The sequence below is a fragment of the Crotalus tigris genome, unplaced genomic scaffold, assembly GCF_016545835.1.
Source record: "Crotalus tigris isolate CLP2741 ecotype Arizona unplaced genomic scaffold, ASM1654583v1 scf7180000023637.1517150, whole genome shotgun sequence".
Classification (NCBI taxonomy): domain Eukaryota; kingdom Metazoa; phylum Chordata; class Lepidosauria; order Squamata; family Viperidae; genus Crotalus; species Crotalus tigris.
Genome location: NW_024100094.1, coordinates 1,021,513 through 1,038,916, shown reverse-complemented (window position 1 = coordinate 1,038,916; position 17,404 = coordinate 1,021,513). Strand labels below are relative to the sequence as shown.

General features: G+C 41.3%; 1 protein-coding gene across 1 annotated transcript in view; it reads right to left on the bottom strand.

The window, feature by feature from the left end:
* SYN1 (synapsin I) overlaps positions 1-17,404 on the bottom strand; it is a 41,902-nt gene that overhangs the window by 454 nt on the left and 24,044 nt on the right. Inside the window, exons 2-4 of the mRNA XM_039320370.1 lie at positions 6,729-6,786; positions 3,711-3,802; positions 947-1,103 (exon numbers count right to left, since the gene is read on the bottom strand). Coding sequence (XP_039176304.1) covers positions 947-1,103; positions 3,711-3,802; positions 6,729-6,786 — 307 coding nt within the window. The remainder of the gene's footprint in view (positions 1-946; positions 1,104-3,710; positions 3,803-6,728; positions 6,787-17,404) is intronic.

Genomic DNA, 17,404 nt, shown 5'->3' with positions numbered 1-17,404 from the left:
TGGAGAGACAGTGCAGTAAGAAACAAGGAAGATATTTCTAAATCTATTTCCACAAGCTTCTAAGGTTAACTTTGCTATCAATCTCGCCCCCGCCCCCCCGCCGCCTTTTTCAACTTTGCAACTCCTGCCTTTTTCCTTCCCTCTACCTGAGTCTGAACAGGAAAGTTTCTGTTAGCAGAACCTGTTGCAAATGTCAGAAATCCTACACAATGTCCACCATCATTGGTAACACCTAGCTGACTCCTAGTCAGCCTAGACATGCACAACTTAGCCATGTTTGTAATATGCTGTCTATGGACTGCCCTCAAAGACAAAGTAAAAGGTTCTGATAATATAGAATGCAGCATTCAAAATGATAACTCACTCAACCAGGAAAAATGATACTACTCATTTCCTTCCAAGTCCAACTTATGGTGCCACTCATGCCTATCTTTAAATACATAAAGAGTTCGGGAACCAGTTAATTCTAGGATCACCTCTTCTAAGCTAGCTTACCTATGAGCTAAGAGAGTTGGCATCTTGGATAGATTATGTGATGACAAAGAGAAAGAGTTTCTCTGTGGAAAGAGTAACTAATACAGCACTGCAATTATTTCAGCACTTTTGTTTACTCAGAGGTTTTAATTAGTTGACATTACTTGCTGTTTTTTTTAAATTACTACCCTTCTCTTGTTGCAAAGGTGTTGTTTAGCTGTTTCTTAAACTGCAGGAATGACTGTGTTTGCACATTTTACATTATCCAAAAGCAGCTTAAAACTAAGTTAGTAAAATGGAGTGAGCCCTCCTGGATACAGATTGAATACCTCTTTGTGCACAAAATAAAGAAATCTTCCACCTTATACGTTCCATAATTTACAATATTAAATTTTCTACGTCCGGTTGTAATACAGAATCTACAGCACCACAGATCTGGTTCTTCATTCAATCACTGTCTTCTGCCACTCACCACCCAAGGCTTGTCACAAAAGTTGTACACGGAATGCAAAGTGTTGACGCTGGGCACGCCTGCATACTGCAAGCCAATAACAATGCCGCGGTGGTCTCCCCCACGAGCCATGCTGTAAGCATGCTGGCGGATCAGGACAAAGTCTGGTTTCAGGCTCCTGGAAGGAAAGGTATGAATAGGTAAAGAAAGGAGAGCCAGGATAAAGAATCTAATACATTTGTCCACAAAACCTGCTTCTTAATCTATAATTTCCATTTTAGGTGCCTAAATCAAACCCTCTTGCTCAATGTGTTCTCTTTCCTTTGGACTTTTACTGCCACTAAGAGGGTTACAGAACATCTGTAGGATTAGATAGAATAACACGTTGAGATACAAAATGCAAGGAAATTCACAGCTTTTTAAGTATCCATGCAATTTGCAAAATTTGTTTTAAGCAGTCCATTAGTCTTAATTCAAGTTGCTCTCGTTTCCTCGGTCACTGGAGGAAAATGAAAAGCTTACTCATTAAAACCCAAGGCTGCCACATTCCCAAGCTCAGGGATAAACAATAACTATGTGTTCACAGACTATACTAATTTCCAGACAGTGCACTGTTTATTCTGCCATCACAATTCAATCTTCATGGGTGGTCAAGCTCTAGTAGAAATTTCCCAGCAATTATCAGAACATGGACGCTGGAGGCTTCTTCCAACACTTTCACTGCAGTCTCTGCAGCTTGGAAGGCCCCTGGGCCATGTCCCAATTTAGGCTATGTCAGACCTGACATAACAAAGATTGATGTCTCTATATGCTGCCCCAAGAGTATTCAGGGAGGTTGATCTGGCACCAACATTTAGCAGAAACCAAGTAGTTAAAAACATTTTATTCATCCAGACATTTTAATAGATTTACTGATTGAATTAAATGTATTGTGCCTGAAGGATTTATCTACTTATTTTATCTTTGGCATATTTGCTGATATCACACTCATCCTGAAGTCTGAATAAATTACTGCATTATCTGAGTGTGTGCATTTGTACGTGCACTGTATTAAAGAAAACCAATCCAGTTCAAGATAGGAAGACTTGTCCCCACTGTAGTCTTGCTCCAGACTAAAAGTTAAATAAAATTCCTTTAAGTTGAGGTTGCTTCCTTACAACTTTATAGACCCATCCATGTCTACTTAGGGGAAAGGATTGTCAGCATAAACACGCTTACTCCCCAATGCAAATAATACCAGATGTGTCTAGGGATGGGGGGAGGGGGAGACAGTCCAGGTAGAAAATTCAGATCAAGAATGTGATGAGAGAAAAAGTTAAAAGCTTCCTACTTCCCATCCCATAGCCCTGAATCAGATAAGGGGTCCATATCTGAAGTTTATCTTGCAAAACTAACCCTGCAACTTCAGTTATCCTTCATTTAGTGGCTTATCTAATTGTTCACCAAGACCGAAAGCATATGAAAGAACCACGGCTCACACAGTAAATTGATACAGTTGGTACAAGAAGGTCCCATTTTTAGCATCTCTGACATTTCATTTTTTAAAAGACTTTGGGCAGTTAGTGCTGGGAAAGGTTTCCATTTGAGAATATAGCAAGCTTTCATCATAAGTTAGAATCACTATTGATGAACAATTTACTTCAGCATTGGCCAATCTGGTAATTTCCAGATGTGTTGGACATAATGGGGATTTAAGTCCAATACATCTAGAGAAATACACCTATCTTATACTGCAGTGGCCCAGGGGGGGAGTGCGATGTCATCACAGGGGTCCGCGAAGGCTTGAAGAAACGTTATGATTTAAATCTTGAGTTACGTCTTGGTGGTCCATGGCCACAAAAGTATTTAAAGGGGGTCTGTGGTGAAGAAAAGGGTCTGTGGTGTATATGACAGCTGGGAGGGGCTCTCAGGAAAAGCAGAACACAGGAGAACATAAATTTGTGAGGAAGAGTCGATTTTTCAAATGTTGCTTAAAGAGCTGTGAAGATAGAAGAATAGCTACAGGGATAAATAAGATTATTTAGAAAGTCAAATAACCACACAGAAATGTTAGACTGCACAATCTCAGTAATCAGAAAAGTGTTTGTCATGGTTCCGATAAATGAGACCAGTAGAAATAAGAACTCTGAGGCAATTGCTTTCCTCAAAGAATACTTTTAATGGCTACATAATATCAGCATGAACATAGGTGAAACCAAGACTGAAAGTTACCCCCCCCCAAAGGTTACAAAGTAAAAGTTGAACTCCCCACCCCTTTATGTATCATAAATCACAATCCCCAATTAACACCTTTGGCGGGCTTCCGAACAGTAGCTCCAGCCCACCAAACATTAAGGCTGCTTGTCCTTGGTTCCCACAAGAAAGTTATTGTTTTGACTAAACTATAAGGATGCATCTCACCCCTTCCATTGCTGTGGCAACCGAAAAGCAAAGAAATATGGCTGAATTCAGAACATTTGAAGGTTTGACAGTGTTGGGCAAAGTAACAATATTCTCCTCTTGGGTCAGCCAAGGCAAATTACACATAAAAAGCAAAGATTTGTGTAACTGCTAATTTCATGAAAGTTCCCAACTTCTAGTTATATAATAGGCTTGAATAAACTTGGTATACAATTTTTAACACACTACTTAAACATCCAGATGAAACATTATTTCATCAGGAGCCAAAATCAAACTCAGTATTTCCTCTGAAATATATTAAAGCCTAATAAACCATCAATACATAAAATACATAACATTCTGAACAATCGTAATAAACTATGGATAGTGCCATGTTTCTACTCACCGTACTACCTTGATCCCGTTGCGTATAACCTCCATGTCAACAGAAAAATTGCCATTAGCATGAGCCACCAAGTTCAAGTCACAGAATTCTGCCTAGTAGAAACAAGACAAAACCATATATGGGTAACACATTCATACATTCTCAGAACCGTCACCCCATCAACTTTTCAAGGTAAAGGGATACCCTTGATGATTACCCCAGCCCACAGAGCAAGTTTTCCATCCACAAATGTCAGTGGGACCTGGACCGTCCTGAAGTCCAGCTAATAGTACAGACAGATATTTCAGTCAGAAAATCAGTGAGACAAGACAAGTTACATTTGAAGGAAACTTGCCCATCACAGCAAACAACTTCTTCAACTAGTCCAAAGTAGGAGTGCAGTGTGGTTAGAATGCTGGTGTGACAATCAGTAAGTCCGCATTCAAGACCCTGTGATAGGGCGAGTTCCAATCATTCACTCCAGCTCCTGCCAACCCAGCAGTTAGAAAGTGAGTAATCACAGGTAGGTAGATAGGTACCACTTCGGTGGGCACATTAAAGGCAACAGGAAAGGAGCCCCCAACTGGATGTCCCCTGAGCAACAGTGATGTACCAGCTAATCTTTTCAATCCAGGAGCCCCTTGGTGCTTCTGACATGAACACAAGGAAGTTCAAAGTTCAGTTAAGTTATTAAGACCAAAACTTGTAACAACATGACATGGAATAAAAAAGAACAAGATTAGTGGTAAGAAAAAGAAAACAACCAAGAAAAAGCATCTGAGATAATTAAATTAAGATGGAACCAGTGCTACAACTGAAAACTATTTTCCCCTGTTTTCATTATATGGACGTTCTCAGCTATCTTCAGAAGGTGAAGAATTTTAGGATGATACTCTATAGCCATTGTCAGCTCCCAGAGAGTAGCCAGAAAACCAGAGAGACCTCAACTAAATGAATTCATGTCAACCTCCAGACATCTTTTCTAAATTCAGACACTTCTCAAGTGCTTCCTGATAAAAATTATATATTTTAAGTATCACTTGAACCATTTGCATGGTTTGCATTAATCATGATTTTTTTTAAAAAAAATAGTCAAAAATGGCCTGGCTGCACATGTAATACTAAATTACTTCTATATATACTCCATTCTAAACCCCAGAGCCCAACTTAGCTCAACCCTTGCTTCTTGTTTCTCTTCAAACAATAAACCTGTGCAACAGATTGGGCTGAGAGACAGTGACTGGCCCATGGTTAAAGATGAACCTAGACCTCCCTAGTCCAACACTTTAACTACTACAATTCAGTTTGTGAGTCATGATCACAAGAAGACCATTTAAAAATCTAGGCTGAAAATAATCTCTGGTGGTAGACAGAAGTTCACCACCCCATTTGCAACCCTCATAAATCATATACGATAAGACTTTACTGGAATGGTTTAAAAAACTAATTCTGGAATTACCCTAGAGTAGGAAAACAGGGTGGGATTCCCATCAGGCTTACTTACTCTGAATTCATTCCCAGTTTCATTTTAAGGGCAGAAATGTAGAAACTACATGCTGATGGAATTTAACACCTCTCCTCCCTGGTTTTTATCCAATAGATTCTCAGCAGAAAAATATAATCTAATGGTGAGGTAGCTTCCTTGAAATATATCTTGCTCATGTGTCTAACCTTCCGTGGCAGTGTGTATTTTATGCTGTATTCTCAATTCAAACTGAAAGGCCTATAGACCACATTTTAAGTTCAGTAAACTGCAATTCAGTTGAGGCAACATTGAAACCTAAACAAACATTCCATGTAGACTTACCCTTAACCAAGGGTGCACCTAAAATACTCCTTAAATTCCTCACAAGGCAATATGACTTTCAGCATCAATCAATGTTTGTTCACCTCCACAAAAAAACTTTTGCAACAGAACCATGCTCCTATGCCAGTGATGGCAAACCTTTCAGAGAGTGAGTGCCCAAACTGCAACCCAAAACCCACCTATATATCGTCGGGTGCCGGGTGGGTGTGGTCCATTTGATGGGTGTGGCCAATTGGGTGGGCGTGGCCCATTGGGTGGGCATGGCTGCGATGGTAACAGCAGACTGGGTGGGACTAAAAAGCTCAATCAGTCAATTCCAACTTTGCAAGATCTTTTTTTTTCTGCGAGAAGTTGAAATTGACTGATTGATTGAACCTTTTTTTTTTTTTGCATATGGCAGCAGAGGCCTAAAGCGAAAAGGTTTTATAAAACCCAGCTGAAGGCCTAGGACTGGGGCAACGGCGTGCATGCCCACAGAGAAGGCTCTGAGTGCCGCCTCTGGCACCCGTGCCATAGGTTCGCCACCACTGTCCTATGCAGTCCCATAACATCAGCTCTGTGGGTAAGCAATCTTTTGAATGTATCTGAAGCCAGAGTAAAACTAATATTTGCAGGCAGAGGGAGTTTCTTCTCCCTCTGAAAGGGACTCCTACTTTTTGCCTGTTATCAGCTCTAGGGCTTCACTTGCATGCTATTGTTTCATTGGTCTTTTAAGGTGAAAGGTAGCTTGGGGGCTTTGCAGTTCCCTATCATAGTACTGTTCTAATTTGTTTGCATATTACCAGACCTAATGTAAACTAAGAATGTGGACCACAGACACTAGTAATTTATTTGCTTCTCATTTTGTGTAGAACAGGAGTAAAAAGAACTTTGTTCCTCCAAGGTCAGCCATGACTAATGGTAGGTAGGTCATTTGGCATTCATTTGATTGAATGGCATGCATGTCTTTGCATCTTCCATTACTATTTCAAGGTCAATATATGTGAGAACAACTGTGAGTTGGCTTTAAGCTACTTTTGAGGGTCAGGCCAGACAAATTACGGATCCCGCTAATAACAGGGGCCAATGCACAATAAGCAAGTGAAGATGGTCCTGGTTTTATTTAACTCCAATTACCACCAACCCTAGCTGGAAATTGGAAACTGCAGCCAAACAATAACTGGAAAGCTATATGGTTGAAACTCTGATAAGGATTTCAGAAGTCAGTCCCTAATATTTGCTTCCTGACTTACCTGTTCAACCTTGATGTCCAACTCCCCATGAAGTTTCTTCCCCTTGAAATATTTTGCCCTGGAAAAAGGAAAAGACATCATAATGTTTAAATTACCCCCAAGTCAGACTGTTCTTCAAGTTATGATTCCAGATGGAGTCAATATTCATACTCACTCTTCATAGCACATGAAGCAAAATCTATGCTACAAAGGGGAAAAATCTAAGCTCAGCCTGATAAGCCAAGATGTATCAGCTTGAACTGATGCCACACCTTAACCTCTTTTAAACCATCATTTTCTATTTCCTTGATAAATCTGGAGGAACCCAGAACACCCAAGAACAGGGCAGATTTGAACTACACTTCACCAGATTTTCTTCTGCTAACTTTTGCTCAGGAATCTTCCACCATTAGCCAACATCATCTCCAAATACAAGTAAACATCCCTATTGATATTTAAGATGTCTGCCAATTCATCAATTTGGCTCCCATCCAAGGATTCATAAGTGATGTGGCCTCATCTGAGATTTTCCAAACCGTTTTTAAAATGGAAAATCTTTAGAATATAAAGATGGTTAGATGTAGTAAATGTGCCATAACCTGTTTGTTTCTAAGGCAGAAGACATTTTTTTCCCTCCAGATAGCACTTCTATCTGGAGGGGCAAAAGCCATGCGTAACACAGGATTGAAGTATTACACATACACACATAAATCAGGACAGAAATCTCTCAGAAGCTTCTTGTCCACAATGGGAAAGACCACTAAGGAGACAAACCATTCCCTTCTATCTTCCCTTTTATGATATTCTTTTTTCCATCCTTTCCTCCTTGTCCATCAAGTTGCTAATTAAAAAATAATTCACTCCTGCCAAGGACTGAAATAGACACTTTCACTGAGCTTTAGAAGGCTGCCAAAGTTTGCATTAATATCAGCTGGACAACTGAATTGAGTGTTTTTTTCCCAGAAAAAAACCTCACTGGACTTCACAAGAGCCCGCTATTCAATGGAAACCCTGTGAGACAATTGTTACAATGACTTGTGATTAATGCACAATTGATGAATTAAGTTTTACTTAATGCAGCTATAGAAGGCAAGTACTGTACCTCACCTTTATGGAACACCTAGCCACGCAATAATAAACATTATCATCCCCTCCACTCCGAATTACATCCAGTTTAACTGCAAAAGCCAAATTAGATAAGTAAGACCTCCCTCCAATCCAGACAGCAATTCCAGGATGAAAATACATCTTCACAAGAGACCTTTCTTCTCCTTGTGACAACTGCCCTCCCCCACTGCATCTGGTGAGTTGGCTCCACGCTGAGAGGCCTAAATACATCAAAACTCTTCCAACACACACTTCTAACATAAGCTTTTAGGAGTGACCAGGACTTTTATGGTTCAACTGTAAAATCACTCAGTAGGTAAGTTTAGCCACAACATTCCTAACTAAACTCATGATTTGAGAGACCGAGCATTTTGCTTGACTGGGCAAAACAACAGTGTCCCCTAAGTGTCTGGCTTTCATTTAATTTTCTATAAATCTAAGCCTATTGCTCTAAAAAAGAGAAAAACAGATGGAAGAAAAAAGCTAATTAGCATCTAAGCAGGAGGCCAGCCTGCTCTTCCTCTCTCAGATAATTCTCTCTACAAAGAACTCTCCCTAACATCTGAAACTCACTGGCATAAGCTGCAGGGATACTAATTTTAAAAATTGCTGCCAAATCCTTTCTAAGACAGTTCCCCTCTAAAAGATATTTGAGACAGAGTGCCATCAGTCAGACTGATGTACCTCAGATACTCTAATATTGCCAGCTGGAGAATTCTTAATGCTTCATTATCCCCCCACGTTAATTAATGGAAAATGCATTAATGCCACTGTATTATCGCTGCTAAATAATGCCAATAATTATACAATGACACAAATTAATGACACGTAGTTTCATGTCTTGATTTGTGTGAGTCAACATGTAGGAATGATGTAACACATGAGACCCACTCGGAGGAAGCCAAGGAGGCAGCAAATAAAGATTTCAATTTATTCAGCATGTGAAACATACCAGAATTAAGACTTGGAACAAAACAAAGCTCGCATTTCTCACAAGAAAAGATGGTTTCTAAATCAACCAATAGTTTCCATGTAGTAAAATACCAGGAGGTACGAGAAACACACAATAATGGGACTAGCCAAGTTTTCATGGAATGAACAAGTCTTATTACGAGGCATAAAATGCATGGGAATTGTGGTCTTTTGGAACTTGGATGCAATATACGGTAAACCTCCCATCTGAACGCTTGGGTCACACATAGGTTTAGCACCTCTCCACTGTTCACCAAAATAGCCTGACTTTTTTTAAGCTTCCAATTAGAAGGGAGGGACGGAGGGAAGAAAGAAAAAGAGAGAGAGAGAGAGAGAGAGGGAGGGAGGGAAAGAAGGAAGGAAGGAAGGAAGGAAGGAAGGAAGGAAGGAAGGAAGGAAGGAAGGAAGGAAGGAAGGAAGGAAGGAAGGAAGGAAGGAAGGAAGGAAGGAAGGATATGCTTTAAGATATCCATGTGACTCTTAAAAGAACAACAGCCTGAAAAAAAATCAGGCTAGCTTAATGAATACAGGAGAGGCATTAAAATGGCCAGCTTAATGAACAGAGGAGGCATTAAAATGGCACTGATGGTCAGAAGCTCTTCTTCCAAGTCATTTTCAAAGAGTGCCCAACCCTAAAAATCAATGTAGTCCCTCTAGCTAAACTAGTTAGTGCCTGTTTGGCTAAGACACTGTGGTTCAGTACATCTTCAGAGAAAAGTAGAAGAGGTTACTTCTGCTTGTATATTATTAGGAAGTCCCTTCCTATCTCTTCTGTTTTTCTGAGCACAATCGTCAGTTGGGTGGAGAAGGTAAGTTAAAGCCAGTCTCTTTCAGGATAATGATTAAGGCTTTAGCCAATCAAATAAAGGTAAAGATAAATATTTCTCCAGAATAGTTGCGTCTGACTCTAGGGGATGGTGCTCATCTCTGTTTCTCAGGCGAGGGAGCCAGCATTTTCTGCACACATTTCCGTGGACATGTGGTATGATTATGCGCCGAGGCACACTGAACACTGCTTGCCTTCCCACCAAAGTGGTACCTATTTATCTATTCTCATTTGCATGCTTTCGAACTGCTCGGTGGGCAAGAGCTGGGGCAAGTAATGGGAGCTCACCCCATCATATGGCGACTGGGTCTGAAACCTGGGCCATTCCATTTTTACTATCTTGGGTCTAACCAGCAAATCAGAAATCCTCAAGGAGAATAGTAAAAAGCCACAAACTGAGTTTCACCAGAAAAAAAATAATTTTGTTTTGGGCTGGGAAAAACAACTGAATTCCATCTGTTTAGACCTGACTTGAAGCTACTTTAGGGGCATAGTGGTGCCAAAGCAAAAATTAAGAGTTTGTCACCCAAGCAGGCAATACATAACTATCAGCTGCTAGACCACCTTAATCTAGAATTCTGGGAAGGGGAAAGGCAGCAAGGACTGTTGCCTTCCCTTATTTTTCCTGCTTTTCTCTTTTCTCAAGCAAACCTATTTTGCATTTAAACATCTGGCTTTATCCTTTGGAAAGAGATTTTCCAATTAAAATCAAAAACTGTAACTCCCCGATTATTGTCTTTAGATTTCCCCCATCCTGTTTACTGCCCCTTCTTAGGGTAGCATTAAAATAATCTGAAAACATGGGGGAAAATTTCCCTTCCCTAAGGACAGCCTTGCCATTTAATCCAGTGTTCTGGCTTCATTGAAAATGGTCTGCTGCAAGTTTCACAAACAAGGAAAAACACCAAGGGGGCATTCCATTCCCTGCTGTTTGTCCCAGTGCCAGGCCAAACTAGGTGCCAGCATTCATGAAAATCATTACTCCTTGTGCAAGAAGCTTTTTTTCCTACCTCAATCTCAGGAGTAAACAAATTCCATAAGGAATTTAGAGAGGGGGAGGGGAAGAAGTGGAGGTCAGTGGCTGGTTCTCTTAAAAAAAAGCCCCCCCCCCAGCTTGTTTCCAGTAGCACAAACCACTCCTTCTCTTACATTTTATCAACTAGCAAACAGAGGGACCACTATAAGAAAACGTCTAATTTCTTTTGCCCAATGTCCTCTAAGCCAGCGTTTTATAATCAGTGGTGCATGTATAACTAACAGTATCCTGGAGTCTAGGTGAGATGCAAGCAGACCCTACCAACTGCAGCGGAATGAAGGGTAAGAACATCTGACGGAGGCATTTCATACTGCAGGGGGGAAAGAGATTCTTAAGAGGTCCCTCCTGGAAAAGTAAATTACAGAATCAGATCCACTGTGAACTCCAGGGGACACATGGGCCAACTGAACATAACCAGTCACACAAAGGACAGCTGCTGCTCTGCAGTAGAGATGGAGATCTTGGCTGTAATTGCCAACAGCAGGAAGTGACTCATTTCAGACACTACATTTTCCTGGATCTGCCTTGACGGGCGTCTATCTGTGATTTTTAATGCTGCTTCCTAGGATATTCTCAATTGTCCTGGTCCCAAATCTGTGTTCCTGCCCAGCCACCAGGAACATGAACGTAATGAACCAGTGCTCATTTCTTGCCAAGAATGAGCAGGCCCTTGCCTGGAAACTCTACTGCCTGTTAAGAGCATGCCTTTCTCTGCCCAGACAGTGAGCACCAAAGGGCACCTGTATCTCTTTCATAGCCACAATTGATGGTTCCTCATATGGGCTGTCTTTGTGCTGTTTCAGGCAATACTGAGGTCTGGAGCATCCAGGGCCTCCCTTTGTGGTCTTTCTGTGTCAACATTGGACTGCAGAGAGATCTTATAATAAAGCATGCTATTTAAGTTTATATGTATCATAAAAGATAAATATGATAGCATTCACCACTTCTGGAGGCAGGTTGTTCCATTGTTAATTGTCAGGAAGTTTCTCCTTAGTTCTAAGTTGCTTCTCTCCTTGATTAGTTTCCATATATATATATATATATATATATATATATATATATATATATATATATATATATATATATATATATATGTAGGTCTTTGGTTGTTCGGGTTTTCTCCCACGTAAAAGTTATATATATATAACTTTTTGGGGGGAAAACAGCTTTTTTCCTTCTATTATAATTGTACCAGGGGGGTGGGGGGTGGATGGGTTGAAGTTTAAGTAGTTCAGATAAAGTAAAAATAGTCTTATTGTATATAATATTAATGTTTTAATTTTGAGAGAGGAACTGCTTGGGCATTTCCCCTGGACCGCATCAAGAGGGAGAAGAAGAAGGTGAGAAGTAAGTAGGAAGGTGGAGGTGAAGGAGGAGAGGGGGTGAGTGAAGAAAAAGAGGGAAAGAAGTGAGTTGGTTTGAGGTGGGATGCGGTTTGGGGGAAAATGGGTGGGCAAGACCGAATGTGGTGTGTATCAATTTGTTTTATTTTATATCTGAAGTATTTGTAAGATTGTTATGTATTGTAAAATTGAAAATAAATTTTTTTACAAAAAAAAAAGAATATATAAGATATAAATGATAAAAAGCTACCCTCTAGTCTAGTCTAACAGCTATGCCAGTCTTTGTAAGATAGTGCCCTCTAGTGTCACAAACTGGACTTACTGAGGAGTAAGCCAAACAGGCAGATTTTAGGACTTTGCTTCCTGTTCTATCAAGTCTAGACATAGTACCAATGTTTCTCAATCTTGGCACCTTTAAGCTATATGGACCTCAACTTCCAGAATTCCCCAGTTGGCAATGCTGGCAGTAATACCAAGGTTGAAAATCACTGCATAGTACAGTAGACCAACTTCACAAGCTGTTCCTCCGTCTACCAAACGTCAGCAGAGACTGTAGCAGACAGAAAGGGGACCAAATATGGTGAAGATTCAAACCACTGAACACAAGGCTGATAGCTGTGAGAAACACCCCAGACCAGGGCAAACAGCAAGTCACAGGCTCAGGCCATACTATACAGCACAGCCTAGGATTTTCTAAATTTTCCCCAAGGAGGGATAGGTCTGGCTCTTTTCTGGTGTATAAAATCTATGGCATAAATGAGTATTTCATTATTTCCCACTTAAAAATGGTAAGACACTGATGGTTTTCAGCAGGAAACTGCAGAACTAGGCCAGCATGTCAGAGCTGGCTAAACATGAGAGTCAAGACTATTATATATGGTCCACAGACACGAGGGTCAAGACTATTACATATGGTCCATATAAATAGTACTTAACTTTATTTATTTTTTATTTGTCTGTTTTATATTCCACCTTTATTGTTTTTATAACTAACTCAAGACAGTGAATACATACAGTACTCCTCCTATTTTCCTTGCAAAAACAACCCTGTAAGGCAGAAGGGGGGAGAACTACAGCCCCTTTATGATTTGCGGACTTCAACTCCCAGAATTCCCATGTGGGCTAAGGAATTCTGGGAGCTGAAGTCCACAAGTCTTAAAGTTGCTGTAAGGACCCACCCCACTTTGCATCTTAAGAAGACAGAACTCTTGGAATATTTCTTCCAACAGGCATCTTTATTAAGAGAAAATGGTTGCAGGTGTTCTAGACAGGACTTGGGGGCCAAGCCTTATGGTTCAAGGTTTTAAGGGGTTCCCAGCAACCCCACCCCACCATCCTTCCAGTGACAATCCCAGGCGTTGCATTTCCACCCCCTTTTTCCTCACTGCCGGCGGGAGACTTCAGAGGGGAGTAGATGAAAGCTGATGGCCCCATTGTTATGGTTAGTCCTTTTGGTGGTATCCACATTCAGTCCCTTTTGAAGTTGTCCCGAAGGAAGTGAGGGCCATAAAACCCCTTTATTCACCCCCCTTCCCCTTCATCATATGACAGAATCCAGAGAGGGCAGAAATGGGGTTTTCCATAGTCGATAACTAGAGATGAAATATAATTGGATTCTGACATCCTGCCCCCTTAAGAATAAGATAGATCCACCTGAAAGAAAAACAAAACAGGTATAAAATTTAGTCAGGTTATTTAGGATACTCTGTGTGAAACTTCTTTAATAGCTTCGGGGCTCTGACATGACGTTTATGGACCCACTCATTTTGTGAGACATGGAGGTGTTTCCATGCAACTAGGTACTAAGTCGCTCCATGATATCTCCTAGCATCTACAATTTCCTTTATTTTGAAGTGTTGTTTGCCCTCCACCATGATTGGAGGTGGTAGAGGGGATTTTTGGCTGTAACAATGACTGATGCTCTCTTTTCAGCAAGCTGCAATGAAAAATTGGGTGTATTTGCCTGAGATTTTTTGGTAATTCTAATTCTACTGTTACTGGGTTTATGATTCTTTTAATTGGAAAAGGCCCTATATATTTTGGTCCACGTTTTTTACAGGGTTGTAGGGACTTCAGGTATTTTGTAGATAAGTACACCATTTCTCCTATAATGAATGGTGTAGGCTCAACCCTTTTTTTATCGGCTTGTGCTTTGTACGCCTGCCTAGCTTCATCTAGTGCTTTTCTAACTATTGGCCAGGTGTTTTGTAATTGTTCTGTTGTGGAAAAAACTACGATACTTACATCAGAAGACAAGACCACGAAGGGTTGGAGAAAACAGGCTTTATCTGTGCACAATGGTTCAGAGCATTCGCATGACAGATTCTGAACCCTGAGTTACTCCCAGGGTGTCATTTTTATACAGCTTGCTGCCCACGCTTAACCTAATAGATGACTTCTTATCTACCTTTAACACACTAAAAGAGAGAAGTTCATATCTTGAGACAAAGGAAAAAGGGAAGTTTATACAATGTGCAGAAAACCACACTCCTCTACACGTGTAATATCTTACACCATTTGTGACTTTGAGTGGGCACTTCTTGTAAAAATGTTTCTTCATAGAATTGCACACAGTTCATCACACTCAGCCAGTTTATAGTATTAGTTAATGCTTTCAAAACATCACCCCTGTTAATTAAAATATAATTCAAAAGTACGTTATCATTTCTCTTAATGGCAATTTTTCATCTACCTCAGTTCCATCCATTCTTTCAGTGATGGGATCGCCGGTTCGTTTGGGGTTAATTTTGGCATGGGGTTGAAACTTTGACCGGTGGCTATTTGAAAAGGAGTGTAACCTGTGCTGGAGTGGACTGCATTATTGTAGGCAACTTCTGCAAAAGGGAGTAGGTCCGTCCAATTTGTTTGCTGAAAATTAATAAAGCATCTTAAATATTGCTCAAGTACTGAGTGACAGCATTCTGTTTGTCCATCCTCTTGTGGATGATGTCTAGATGTCAGTCCCTGAGTGGTCCCTAAGAGAGATAAAAATTCCTTCCAAAATGCAGACGTAAATTGCACTCCCCTATCAGAAATGATGCATTGGGGTGCCCCATGCAATCTGTAAATGTGCTGGATGAAAAGTTTCGCTAAGGCTTTTGCAGTGAGAATCTTTTGGCAAGGGATAAAGTGCACCTGTTTGGAAACAAGTCCATGACCATCCAGACAACAGTATTCCCATTGCTTTCTGGTAATTCCACTATAAAATCCATGGCTATTTCCCTCCAGGGGGCTGAGGGATTTGCCACAGTTTGTAACAGTCCAGGCGATTTCCCTTGCAATCTCTTTGCAGTTGCACACTTTGGGCAGCTGGCCACGTAACTTTCTATGTCTTTTTTATGGATGGCCACCAAAATTGCCGTTTAATTGTAATGTTTTTACAAATCCAAAGTGCCCTGCTGATTTTGTGTCATGGCAAAGCTGCATGAATGTGACTCTTTGGGTTGTTGGTATATATAACTTTTCCCCCACCCAAGGCAGCCCGTCTCTCATTGTGCACACATTTTTGTTTTTCTGGAACCATTCATCTGTTTCCAAACTTTTCCGGAATTCAATTCCAGTTTGGCTGCCCATCTGTGGTTTTAATTAAGCTTGGGCTCTGGTGGTTACTGGCGCTGCCAGTTGTGATTCTACCATCATCGGTTTAAAGTCTGTGGCTCGCATGCTGTTATATTGGGGCATGTGAGATAGTACATCTGCCAGGAAGTTCTTTCCCCCACAGCAAATGCTTGAGCGTAAATTGGAACTGGTGAAAATGCTGGGACCAGCGGGCTTGCTTGGGGTTGAGCTTCCTGGGTGTTTTCAGGGCTTCCAAATTTTTGTGGTCAGTCTACACCTGGAAAGGGATTTTGTTGTCTTCAAGGAACTGGTGCCACGTGAGTAATGATCAAGATATCCCATACGCCTCTTTCTCCCATACGGGCCAGCGCTGTTCTGTTTCCGTTAGTTTCTTGGATGTATACGCACAGGGTTGCAATACCTCTTCATTGTTTTCTTGTAATAGTACAGCCCCCACTGCCACATCACTTGCATCCATCTGTATTACGAAGGGCTTATCCATGTCTGGGTGCCTCAGTACTGGTTCGGCAGAAAAAAATCTCTTTAATCTCTCAAACACTGCTTGGCACTCCATTGTCATGTTAGTGGCTGGCTAGGTTTTCTGAGGATGCTCCCTTCGTTTTTAGTAAGTTCGTAAGGGGCAGGGCTATCTGGGCAAATGAGGGGATGAATTGGCGGTAAAAGTTTGCAAAGCCCAGGAAACTTTGCAGTTGCTTTCTTGTGCAGGGTGGTGCCCATTCTAATACTACTCTGACCTTCTCTGGGTCCATTTCAATGCCCTGGGGGGATATGCGATAACCTAGGTAGTCTATCCTTTCCTGGTGGAATTCGCATTTCGAGAGTTTGGCATATAGGTGGACAGCTCGCAGTTTCTTTAAGACCACTCTGACTAGGTTGACATGTTCCTCTTTTGATTCAGTGAAGATAAGAATGTCGTCTAAGTAAACCAGGACACCCTTAAATAGGTGCTGTCTTAGAACGTCATTGATTAATTGCATAAATACTGCGGGGGGCCCTTGCAATCCAAATGGCAAGACTTTGAATTGGTAGCACCCCATGGGACAGTTAAATGCGGTCTTCCATTCATCCCCTTCCTTAATTCTCACGCGATAGTAAACTTCCCTTAGGTCTAGTTTAGAAAAAAAATTCCCTTTCGAGAGGTGTGACAACATGTCTTTCATGAGGGGCAAAGGGTATAGGTGGCTTCCACTGATTGTATTCAGGGCCCTATAATCCACGCATAAGCGTAAAGAGCCATCCTTCTTCTCTCTAAAGAGGACCGGGGCAGCCACTTTAGGCTTGACTGGTTCAATGAACCCCCTTTCTAGGTTTTTCTTTATGAATCTTTCCATTTCCTCCTTCTCCTTTGGGCTCATGGACTATAATCTGGGCTTCAGGACTTTTGCCCCAGGCTTGAATTCAATGGCACAGTCCGTGGGTCGGTGGGGGGAAGAAGCTCATCCGCCCTCTCCTCACTGAAAACTTCAGCAAAGTCTCTGTATTCCTCTGGTATTTCTGGTAGTCCCTTTTCCTCTCCCATGGGTCCTTTTTCTGTTCTTGATTCTGGTAGCCCCCCTTGGGATTTTAAGTCCATAGGGTCTCCCTTCAGGAATTTGATTTCTGCCGTCCTCCAATTCACCCAGGGGTTCCATTTTTTTTAACCATTCCATCCCTAGGATCATCGGGCATTCCATGCCTGGGGTCACTACAAACATTATGTCTTCCTCGTGTTTGCCCAGCGAGAGGTGTACTGGTAAAGTGGCTAGGGTAGCTGGCACCCCCCCTGCTATGGACCCATCTAACTGGCCAAATGAGATTGGTCGTTTCAGTCACTAGACCAAAGCGGCCATCCACA